This window comes from Anguilla rostrata, chromosome 4, assembly GCF_018555375.3.
Source record: "Anguilla rostrata isolate EN2019 chromosome 4, ASM1855537v3, whole genome shotgun sequence".
NCBI lineage: Eukaryota > Metazoa > Chordata > Actinopteri > Anguilliformes > Anguillidae > Anguilla > Anguilla rostrata.
Window position 1 is genome coordinate 8,989,795 of NC_057936.1, and position 12,190 is coordinate 9,001,984.

At 41.2% G+C, this 12,190-nt stretch overlaps 2 protein-coding genes across 5 annotated transcripts; one reads left to right on the forward strand and one right to left on the reverse strand.

The window, feature by feature from the left end:
- Positions 1–540: 540 nt before the first annotated feature.
- Positions 541–4,514, reverse strand: mix23 (mitochondrial matrix import factor 23). Of its 3 annotated transcripts, none has more exons than XM_064330481.1 (6): positions 4,492–4,514; positions 3,859–3,965; positions 2,287–2,412; positions 2,047–2,193; positions 1,837–1,896; positions 541–1,115 (listed from the first exon to the last, which is right to left on the reverse strand). In XM_064330481.1, the coding sequence occupies exons 2-6, from the start codon at positions 3,907–3,909 to the stop codon at positions 1,065–1,067; spliced, it is 435 nt and encodes a 144-aa protein (XP_064186551.1). In that variant the 5' UTR covers positions 3,910–3,965; positions 4,492–4,514; the 3' UTR covers positions 541–1,064. The 3 variants fall into 3 exon arrangements, with proteins under 3 accessions (XP_064186551.1, XP_064186550.1, XP_064186552.1); XM_064330480.1 differs by lacking the exon at positions 4,492–4,514 and adding an exon at positions 4,399–4,413 and having other exon boundaries at positions 3,859–3,969; XM_064330482.1 differs by lacking the exons at positions 3,859–3,965; positions 4,492–4,514 and adding an exon at positions 3,657–3,689.
- Positions 4,515–4,659: 145 nt separating this feature from the next.
- On the forward strand, positions 4,660–11,907 carry fam162a (family with sequence similarity 162 member A). Of its 2 annotated transcripts, XM_064330477.1 has the most exons (5): positions 4,664–4,830; positions 8,080–8,190; positions 9,010–9,118; positions 10,371–10,479; positions 11,414–11,907. In XM_064330477.1, exons 1-5 carry the CDS (start codon positions 4,776–4,778, stop codon positions 11,537–11,539), a joined length of 510 nt encoding a protein of 169 aa, XP_064186547.1. In that variant the 5' UTR covers positions 4,664–4,775; the 3' UTR covers positions 11,540–11,907. The 2 variants fall into 2 exon arrangements, with proteins under 2 accessions (XP_064186549.1, XP_064186547.1); XM_064330479.1 differs by lacking the exon at positions 8,080–8,190 and having other exon boundaries at positions 4,660–4,830.
- The last annotated feature ends 283 nt before the right edge of the window (positions 11,908–12,190 follow it).

Sequence of the window (12,190 nt, forward strand, 5' to 3'; positions counted from 1 at the left end):
GGGCACATGCGTGACAATACGTCACTGCTTCGTTCAATCCACACCACCTTTTTTTCCAGTTTCCATCCTTGGGTACAATTGGAAAACTAAATTTGGTTTCATCCCATATCAGAAGTACATATAATCACAACAGAATAAAGAAAATGCAAAATGATTTTTGGATTTCTCTGTTGTTTTTCAGAACAAATATGTATGTATGTTTATGTAGTGAGACCCCATAGGAGCGGGGGATTTGGTCATTTTTGTACAAATGTCTTCTTTATTTCAATCTTTGAACCATGTCTGTGCAGTACAAAATGTACAGATAATGGGATTATTTAAGATGGGGGGATTCTTACAAAAAGCCCTGTATTTTAATTGGGGTTTAAGGGGTTAAAAGGCAACACAACTCAACCTTCTGACAAAGCTGTATCAAGGATTTCCCCCTCACATTTAAGCAGTGTGTGCCCAAGCCTGAAGGGTACGCTAAACTGTGTACTCTTAAAACCTTCCTGTCATTAGCCAAAGTTAAATGGGGAACGTTAGAAATGTGAAACCATCTTAACTGTCATGTTTATTTTTCAGTGAATTCAATTGCCCAACTTTTCATGTATCCAACATACGCCTGGTTCCAGCAGTGATGTGGGATTATACTCAATGTACTATAATTACAAGATGTTCTTCCCTATCCTCAGTAAAATCCACCCCACTTACCTGATTGAAAGTCCCACCCTTTTTTTTCCTTCACAGCAGAAAAGCCACACCCTCTCTTCCCTCAGAGAGTGAAAGCCCCACCCTCTTTTCCCCTTAGAGTGAAAGCCCGAAGCTCTCATCCTCAGACTGGAGCAGGTTTTCAGCTGGACACTCAACACACACAGCACTTCCATGCCCTGGCCATCAATCCAGGGACAACAAATAATAAGCACTTCGTAGTTATAAAATCCTTTTGTATGTTTGTAAGAAAAGAGAGGTTGTCCGGGAGGCAATGTTCCATCAGTTCAGCATCACAGTTGGGTTCCACAGTCCAATCAAGAAACAGCTGTATGGAAGCTGCTGTAGACCATACGAAAGCAGCCAGACCATTCTCATTGGACCTTTGGAGGGGTGTAATGGATTCTGCACCTCTCGTTGAATACCTGAGAAGGGAAACGTCAGCATAAGTCAGGGCGTCTGCTGATACTGCTCAGATAGGCAGGTTTAAAGTAAAGAGGAGGTAATGATGGCTCTTTTAATACTTTTGGTCATATATAGCGTATATGTAAAGAATAAAATTATCTGGACACCCCTTGGTCTGGGGATGTTTTTCATGGTTTGGACTAGGCTCCTTCGTCCCACTGAAAGCAAATCTTAATGCTACAGCATATTCTAGCAAACACATTCTAGATGATTCTGTGCTTCCCCAACAGTCTGGGGTTCCTGTTTCAGCATGACAATACCCCCAAGCACACAGAGAGGTCCATATAGAAATGGTTTTTCAAGAACAGTGTGGAAGAACTTGACTGGCCTGCACAGACCCTGGCCTCAAACCCATCCAGCATCTTTGGGTTAAATTTGAAAGCCAACTGCGAGCCAGGCCTAGTCGCCCAGTCAGTGTCTGACCTCACTAATGCTCTTCTGGCTGAATGGAAGCAAATCCCTGCAGCAATGCTCCAACATCTAGTATAAAGCCCTCACAGAAGAGTGGAGGTTATAGCAGCAAAGGGTGGACCAACTCCATATTAATGCCCATAATTTTGGATGAGAAGTTGGATGTCATCTGTCCACATACTTTAGGCCATGTAGTGTACATAAACTAGCTTACAGATACCCGACTGAAACCAGACAGGACAGAGGCTAAGCAGAGTAATGCGCCCTCACCTTCAAGCTGCGATCATTGACCACTTCTTCAACATTCAGCTCTGACTGCATGAACTTTAGCTGCAAATAGAGTGCCGTTATGAAGACTGCTTGTCCACACATGAATTTCAGATGTAACAGATCAAATCTCCTACATTGCAGTGATAATGAACTTGAATTTGAATTGAAAAATTGTCTGGGTTAAGATGTGTGGCACAGGGGGTACGTTACCTTGGTTTGCTCCTTCCTGAGTTGTTTGATGAGTGACATGTTTTCACTATCTCTGGTCCTCTCCTCACATAATTGGCTGACCACACTTGAGGTCTGGGCTATACACGTCTTTATGGCTCTATCCCTGGCGCTGTGAGCCTCCATTAGCTGCAAGAGAAACGTGCACACTCAAGAAGTTCAACACGTAACACACACACACACAACACACACACACACACACACACACACAAATATACTTACAGATTTGTAGAGCTCCTTACAGGTCTGTGTAGCATCTACCTTTCCCTTGAAGGAGGTTGTGGGTACAGTGGTGTTCAGCGCATGGACAATCCGGTCATCAATAGTGCGCATTAGCTTTAGCGCCTCCTGGTGGACACAAGAGATCGAGCATGTGAGGGCTAATTATAAAATTCCTTTTGTGCACAGGGTATCAAGCCTACGTGAGGTTTACTTACGCCTTGGACAGGGTAGGTGCAGACATGTGGCAGCAGTAAAGTAGTCTCTGGCAGCAACTGCCAAATTTGTCCACCCCTGGGTGCAATCACTGCCTTATACCACATCAAACTGGTTTTCAATGGATCCTTATAGTTTGGGGTCAGTTTCATTTGAGCCGTTTGAAATTCAGATTAAATGATCAAATTGCGAAAAGGTTCTAAAATTCACTGCATTTGCAAATCCGCACCAACCCTGGTTGCCTGGGTCACACCACAATTACTAAGTGCCCTTTTCTCCATTTACTGAAAGACAACTGGACAAAAGCAGTTCAGACCAGTATTAATGTCCCGAGTGTTAAAAGGTGAAGCATTAATGCATTTGTGTGAAAGATGCAGATGAGACCAGTATTAATGTACTGGTATGACAGATGCCGATCAGATCACTATTGATGCGCTGGTGTGAAAGGTGCAGGTGCAGAAAATGTTATATTCCAAGAGGATTATTGAAAACGAACAATAAACCGTGAGGTGAGATTATGTTTCTTGTAACTTGGCATAATTTCGATATCAATACTTTTAATGGCAGACCTAGATTTTGCCAGTTTGAATGAATGACTTATAGACAGTGCTTTGTACGTGTCTGTAACTTGGCATTTTTGTACGTTGAAAACGTGTTTTTCCATCAGATATTATATACACTAAGGGAGGACGTGCTGCTTAGATAAGGCAGTGTCCCTTCGCAACCCTGGTCTTTGGCCGCTTGCCAAGGACACGAGTGAGCACGTCAGTCGCGTACAAGAATTATATGTGCTAGTACGGAAGCAATCCCCATAGTTTTTTTTGGCATCTCTGTCAAAAAAGAAGCATATTCTTCTGATCCCGATACTTTAAACGACTTCCCCGTGATCCAGCGATCGTAGGCTACACAGAAACAAGAAACTGGAGGGAGCAGAGTAGTACGGAGAATATAACTTAAGTATGCTCTTTGGTACACAGCTCCTATTGTGACTAACGCAACGTTAGCTCACCAGGACAGCAATCGAATCAGTCAGTGGTGCATGCATACCGGATACTTGCTAGCTACATTGCTGAGATTATTCCGAAACTTGTCCCGTGGGTTTTTTTCTTTTCAGAAACAATCGGGTAAAGGCTAAATAACTTAATACCACACCTTACCGACCAATCAAGGTTCATAACCCCCGTGGTCCGTACTGGGTCGCTGGCTGCGTTCCCACACGGGCTGGTGAATGTCACTCCCTTCCATCGTGAAATGTACAGAGTAGAAAGCTGTATGTCGTGGCAGCAAAGTGGTTTTGTGTAACAGCTGAAAAGGACAGTTTTGCAACCCCCGCAAAGCGTATTTAGTAATTGAGTTTACCTGAAACATTGAGAAGTCCTCACAGTTTAGAGTTCCACTGGGCGCCGCCATGGTGGACGAAGGGGTCCTAAGTGTTCAACATTAGTAAAGACTGTCCGAAGCAATGCCTGTCTGAAAAAAGTAATGACTACATGAACAGTCAAAGGGTTCATTCATATCCCCGTCCAACAAAAAAGAAAACTCGGGAAACACGCCTCAAAACTCTGAACTGACTCTTCAAAATTTACATTTACAATTTGTCGGATTTCTGTCGAACTGACGCTTGTATTATCTAAAAGCAATATGACCTTCTTCACAAGCCATGTCGCTACTGTGCAAGTAAGAAAACTGTTGAAAACAAGCCATGTCGCCACTTAAAAGTTTTCTTGCTTGCTCAGTAGAAACACTTTTTTAACGTACCTAAATGTTTTCAACGTACAAAAATGCCAAATTACTCGCACATACTATAACTCATTACTACCTGAAAAATCTAGGCCTGCCATTAAAAGTAGTAATATCAAAATTGCGCTAAGTTACAATAAACAATATTGGCTATCATACCTAATAGAAATTAAACATGCTGTATTCCAAAGCAATACTGCTACCCAATGCTTCCTACATTATTTTAAGTAACTTGGCCCTCTGTTTTTTCACCTAACTATGTGAAGAGAATGAGGAAATCTACGAGAGATCGAGGCATGACATTTTCCATATATTGAACGGGGTTGATTCATGCAATTTAAGGTTGTTTTTCTTTTTGGGTAAGTATTCTGCAAATTCCCTCACGTCACACTCCAGATCAGTGGGTGGCGGTGATGCACCCTTTGCTGTTGCCTCCTTTAAACGAAACCGAAGAAGAAGAAGGAGGAGGAAAAAGATCTCCAGTATTGCTGAGAGAGTTTGTTCCGAAGAAATTACAGACAATACAGAAAACATCAATGATGATTCTCATGACGTTGAACAGAACCTACTCGTCTTTTGGTGCAGCCATTGGTTAGTAATGCACGGCTATTCTTGGTTGTTTTCATATTGGAAGAGGTGGTATTTCCAACATCTTGCTTAGTTATCAAGCTAACGCTAATGTCAATTACTTTGCTAGGACTGACGTCACATTACTGTTTGTGTAGTACTCAGTAGCCAACGAGATCATAACAATGATGGCTACAACCTAATACAAACTCTTTTAGCCTGAAATATTGCAACCATGATAACAGAGATGGTTATAGGGTTATAGTTTACCAGTAGTTAACTATCCGGCTACGTGCTGCCTGCCATGCTCAGTCAGGCCGATGTTATGTCATTTCATCTTAGCTATAGGACGGGCATTTGGATGATTTTTATTACCCTGTGAGAATTTCGATAAAACATTAGAGTACTCACTCCCGGCGGGGCGAATATTGCTATTTTTTTTGCTGTTTTGTTACTTTCCCCGTCTCCGCAATTTTCTCAGTTTTTGGGGCTTTCGGAGACTTTTCGGCAGTTTTGGATGGGAACTGTCAACTTTAACGTAGACTATATAGCGTGTCGCCTATAGGATAGACCTATAGCATTTTATGGTACAAACTTGTGTCTGGATAGGTTTGTAAGATTCAATATTTATTTAATAGGCCTCAATATTTCAAAATTTTATCTGTATTTGTTTACCCCCCCAGCCCCGGCCTTTCTGTAGTGTAAATCATTATATATGTATTGGTATAAATGTCTGTAACGAAGTGTTCTATGTATCTACAGTATTTATTTTACATCGGTCGATTTCTTGTGATCATAAATTTCTGTGCTGCAGCTTCTGAAACAATGGTTTTGGTCGAAAAGTCTTTGGAAAGTATTTATTAAAATATGCATATTTTATTACATTGTGCATATTTTTCTATCTGCTTTACATATGAAACGTAACGGTCATCACTCGAGTTTCAAAATAGCATCGAGAACTTTTTATTTTGACTTCAAAAGTCTGATATCCCCCATTCAGTTAAATGGGACATCCAATGTTTGCCCTCAACATGCGCAGTACAGGTTTACTTCCGGGACTTCGCAAGAAGGCGTGCCATCAGTCTAGTTAAATATGCTATGTCATATGTCTATGATCGGAACTGACCGGTTTTCGCTCCATAATACTTGATCGGTGACTGGCAGGTTTATTTTTATTTTGGCTGATCTGTATTCAGGTTTTATGATGTAAGAAATGAGCAGAGTCCATGTGCAAGCTGCATTGGAATGCTGTTGCTATATCTTGTCCAAAATGTCAGCCGTCTGGAAACAATACAAAGTGTGTGAAGTGGACATTAAGGACTTTTTTATTTTTTTAAACCTTATTTTCGTAATAGTTTTCATCAATCCTATCTCTTCTGATAGTATTTTAAGTAAATGCTTCATTGTCAAGTTTTGGCTTTTTAGACTTTTTTTTTCTCCTGCCAGTAGCTTCACGACGGCGTCTGTCGGGCATGTCAAGATAGGCTACAGGTTCAATGTAGGCTACCTTCAAGCAAGTCGAGTTTATATAAACCTGTTATTGAGAAGTGAAAATGAATGTGAATCTTGAAATTTATTTGTCTGAATTAAAAATTATTTTGTCTGAACTTGTAGAATTGACCATAAGCTACACTATGCTGAACGCACACATTTAATTTAGCTCTTTGTCTGTGTATTCTGGTTCAAATAAATATAGTCGCTAAGGGTTGCCTTCTCAGTGTCTTCGCACCAGACTACTTTAAAGCGTGGATCCAATAATGTGGCCATGTGGTATAGTTTTTTTTTTTCATAGATTGACAGACGCCTGTCAAGTGATTCCTTCAAGGCTTTGATTAGCTTTGCATTGTACTTGGAGGGCACACGAGTCAGATGACTACAAAGTCCTCTGATGCACGGGATGATGTAGCTGGCGGTGACAATGTATGAACCTTGCACACAATCTGTGGCAACTTCAAAGGAGGTGAAGATACCAACAACTTCACTGAGTATATTCCTCTCACGAACAGATAGTTTTGTTATTGATAGTTGATCTAGCTTGGTTTCGTCAGCCTTGAGAACTGAATGTATCATTTTCACTTGAGAGTTCCATCTTGTGACGGCAGCAGGTTGTAGGCGATCTTCCCCCTCCGAGACATCCTGAGCAAGAGTGGACTTGCGGCAATGACTGACAATGCTGGAAGCTTTTGCTGTTGGTTTGTTTAGATAGCCAGCTGCTTTTAGGCTGCCTTTGATTGTGAGCTGCAGTGTGTGTGCGAAGCATCTCTCATGTTGAGGAAAGTTTTCAAGGTCAGGTTGTAGCCCTCCCTCCCCTCCCCTTCTTAATCACTATGATCTTCTACAGCAGGCCCACTGATTTCAAAGTAAGCAAAGGCAGCAACCACGTTGGTTGCATTGTCCATCACCACAGTGTTTATTTTGTTTCTTATCTTGTAGTGGTCCAATAGCAGCCTCTGAAACGCTGACATGAGAGCATCACACTGTGAAGATTCCAATTAATGAGGAAATGGCCTGTAAACGCCAAGATACCACTTCATTTGACGACTAGACCAAAGGTCTAGTGTCAGACAATTATACTGTATGTAGCCGACTCTAAAAGAGACATTAGCTTATTCTCCATCTTGATTTTGGACATGCCCTTGCGAGTTGGCAAACATAGTTTGAATCCATTCCCTCGCAGAACTCGAAGGAAGGATATTTTCACAAATGACTTTGGCAGGATTTTTCTTTTGAATGACTGTAGAGAAGTAATGTTTCCTCGACTTTGGGCGATTTTTGACTGGAATGTCCCATTTTCTAATTATATTCGTTTGTCATTTTGAGGAGTGTAAAACAGATCGCACTTGCTTGCTAGTTTTCGTATTAAGCTAATTGGTAATTGAACAGCAGTTAAGCTGATGTATTTATGTGTTTGATTCCTGAGAGGAATAGCTGGTGTTGTGTTGTCTTTGAAGTTTTATGCCAGTGATCATAAGTAACCCTGTAAAATTTACCCTTGGTCTCTGGATAGCTCTGGAGATGGCTAACTAGTTCCCTCAATGCAGCTAGCTATTCCCCTAGAAGCAGGACTATACTTTTGCTGCCAAAAACTTTAATAACACACCTCAAGTAAATTACGGTTTGCTTTATGATGTTTTCATTTCCTAAGCCATTTCATTCTTTGTCTCACTACCTAAAAAGTAGATTATGATTGATGAAATGTAATTTAAAAAAAAATCCCTTCTCTTTCCATTACTGAGACCAGTGTTAAAATCTGTGATGCGCTCTCCTCCATAGCGCACTGGGGCAGGCAGGTGTTGGACAGTGGCAGCCAACGTAGAATGTGTAGCAAGCCGCAAGAGAGCAGCTCCGCACCACATGCAAATAAGCCAGCTCCAGCGGCCCCTGGTAGGTACGACCCTGACTGTCCGGCAGGATAGAGAACAGGCAAAACTGACCTGATTCAATAGATGAGCTCAAGGCCTCCCTAGTGGCACACTCTTCTAAATACAACTACACCCCTTACAGTCCAGGTTCAGTACGTCCAATGTGGACTGTGCACAGCTGCACTCCGGCAATAAGGGTTCTGAGTTGGCACAGTGTTCCCTGTTGACCTTGTGGAGGTGTGTCACAGCCAAAGACGCAGGTACTCAGACATTATGTCAACAGAGTTTGATTTATTCCTTTGAGTTAGGTGGGAAAAGGGAACTATATTTACGGTGCATAAAAGTGAAAAATGAAATGAAGAAAAGCAAGAACAAAAGACTTTGCCACAAAAATGAGTACTACTGCTGTTTTTTAAACTGGTCCGCTTACTGCATCCAGTCAGTAGTGTACAAGAGAGAAATCCATTCTGGATCAGTTTCCCTAAGAAAGGAGGTTGAGGGAGTCACCGTTGGACTGGGGTTCTTCCACTGTGCTTCATACTCGGAAACCTTTGAACTGGAGAAAAGAATCTAAATTTAGAATCCAGGTGACTGAAGTTGAAGGTGACATTGATTCAGGGAGGTCCCAGGCCCCACATCCTGCCAGAGTTGAGCCATCAAATAAATCAAATTAAAATGTTGAAACTGGTTCCTGGTGTCTCATTATAAAACCTGTGGCCATATTTGTATATCGCAGTAACTGTGTACGTGGATAAATTGGAGATGTATATACTTTGTGTTTTCATTTAGTTTTTACATCGTGCTTCTCTGCCCCTTTCTCATACTTACATACACATTTCAGCTCGTCCAGGTTTCAGGGTGCCTGGCTACAGTCCCTCTGACTTTGATAAGAAAATTCTTGTCTGGTCTGGCCGCTTCAAGACCAAGGAACAGATCCCAGAACTGATCTCGTAAGTGAGCGCTTCCTGTTTATGCCCTGCCCTGCCCTGGCCTGCATACACTTGTGACCATTATGCTTTCCTTCACTGGAGGAGCTATGGCATGACAGCTCTTTTTGTGGAGAGCAGGTAGCAGTAACCCTTTTTCCACTATCCTCAGTTTTTTACTGATTAAATTATATTACAGGTTTATGATATTATGTTACAGGTTTATGTAATAGATAATCCCTCGTGCAACCCCTTTTCTTGTTCGCAAGACTTGTCCGTATAAGAAAATGTCAAGCTGAGATCTGGATATAATATGGATCAGTTGGTAAGCCTCGTTGTATGACAGAGAATCATTTTCACTTACTTAAAAAAAAAAAAAAGTGCTCACTTGAACATCTCCGAAATCAAAAGTTTCAGTTCAGGTATATCATCTTACATTACAAGAATAGGCTATATGAAGTAACTGCATCACAGAGCCATACCATTGCTTTTTATATAGAAATATCAGCAGGAGTACCTGGTGGAAATATGCTCAGAGAACTGAAATGGTCAAATAAAACCGCTTTCTAAATAAAACGGTTTTCTTTTATTTTGATTACCTTGCAACCAATTAAAACAAGAAACTACATACTGTAATGTACCACAATAATATATTATAAAGTAAAAATAAATGAACATTGTAAGGGCTGCAACAACTAATCGATGATGTTGACAAAACTGACAATAAAAAATGATGTACTTTTTAAAAGTTTTGTATGGCTGTTTCAAACATAGTGTTAGAGTGTAATAGATGGAATCACGCCAGTCTATAATAATAATAATAATAATAATAATAATAATAATCGGAACAAACATAATGGGGTTCCCGCACCTGTGGTGCTTGGGCCCCTAATAAAATCCATTGTTGAAAATGGATACCTTGAAAGGAAAAAAATAATGACACCACGGTGTACATTATCGGTACACGGCAACCCTACTGGGTTCTGCCTTTCTGGCTGTTACTGTCACCTGGAACTCAGTATGGAGTGAAAATCCCACACACAGAAGAGCCAATCACGACACTCGTCTCATGGCAGCTCCCAGCCACGGACTGCTGGTTGCAACAACCTCTTATCTGTGTGAGACCTTATGTACGAGCTGATCTGAGAGAAGTTGACAGATGTGTGCGTGAGAAGCTGTGTATATCCTGGCATGTGTGTGAATGGGTGTATGTGCACGCAAGATGTGTGTGTGTGTGTGTGTGTGTGATGTCAGCACTAACGGGTGTGTGTTGCAGGTTTGAGATGATAGACGCAGCGAGGAACAAGATTCGTGTGAGGGCCTGTTACGCCATGATACTCTTGACCGTGGCGTCCTGCATGGGCATGGTTTACATGGGGAAAAAGGTGGGTTGTATGTATGTTATACTAATACCTGGGTTGTGTGTGTGTGTGTGCTCTTAATTTCCCCCCCAGAGAGCACCAAGATTGATGCATTTAACTGATAAAATTTTCATTTTTTGAAAAACTACAATGTAGAATCAGTTTCCATAGAAATCTGTGTATATTCTCCAGGCTGTATGATAGTGTGAGTCTGTGTGTGTGTTTTTTTTCAGCCTGTATGATAGTATGAGTCTGTCTGTGTGTATATTTTTCAGGCTGTATGATAGCATGAGAGCCTGAGTCTGCCTGTGTGTGTTTTTTTCAGGCTGTATGATAGCCTGAGTCTGCCTGTGTGTGTTTTTTTCAGGCTGTATGATAGCCTGAGTCTGCCTGTGTGTGTTTTTTTCAGGCTGTATGATAGCCTGAGTCTGTACTGTTGGTTTATTTTCAGCCTTATGATAGTATGAGTCCTGTCTGTGTGTATATTTTCAGGCTGTATGATAGCATGAGCCTGTCTGCCTGTGTGGTGTTTTTTCAGGCTGTATGATAGCCTGAGTCTGCCTGTGTGTGTTTTTTTCAGGCTGTATGATAGCCTGAGTCTGCCTGTGTGTGTTTTTTTCAGGCTGTATGATAGCCTGAGTCTGTCTGTGTGGTTTATTTTCAGCCTGTATGATAGTATGAGTCTGTCTGTGTGTATATTTTTCAGGCTGTATGATAGCCTGAGTCTGCCTGTGTGTGTTTTATTTCAGGCTGTATGATAGCGCAAGTCTGTGTGTGTTTTTTTCAGGCTGTATAATAGCCTGAGTCTGCCTGTGTGTGTTTTTTTTCAGGCTGTATGATAGCGTGAGTCTGCCTGTGTGTGTTTTTTTCAGGCTGTATGATAGCCTGAGTCTGCCTGTGTGTGTTTTTTTCAGGCTGTATGATAGCGTGAGTCTGTCTGTGTGTGTGTTTTTTTCAGGCCGTAGGAAGGAATGAGTCTCTCACCAGGTGGAACATGGAAAAGAAAGCCAGGTGGAGGGAGGAGGCGCAGAGAGCAAGGGAGGAAAGCGCCTCCATCGCCGTGGCCGCTGAGAAGGCTCAGTGAGGGCCACGCTCTGCTCCGCCCACCAAAAAGGGACCGGCAGCATTTACAGACCACAGAGAAATACATGAATGGGCAGTAGTCAATCAGCTGATAGAAATTGTGTGTTATTTTTATAATGTTGCTGTGATTCTAGTGACCAGGAGATATTTTATTTGTGTTGCCAAATGAATGTATGCAGTGTGTCCCCGCCCCACACTACTCAATTAATACATTACACATTCATGCATTTATGTACTGTGGAACTCCTGAGGTATGAACACATTGGGCATCAAAGCCTTTTCAAACTCGTAAGTGTTGATAAATAAAATTTAAGGATTTAAAAGTTTAAGAATATATGATCTGTTGTATTACTGTAGCTTTATTTTTTTTTAAATAAAGGGTACTCTTATGTTCTAGCTATAAACCTTATTTTAAAAAATAAAAAATAAAAAAACAAAAATCTCATTTAAACATTCTCTTTTTTTCCCCGTCAGCTTTCCAAAAGATGCATCTCTTTCAGTGACCTATGGTCTTTGGCTTTGTAAAAAAACACATAATGTAATAACTTGTGATAATGTAATAAAAATGGGTAATGTATAAATTTGCCAGGTAGTGTAATCAGCTTGTTCCTCAAATTATGGCAACTTCTTTTCTGGAAAAATGTAATGTATT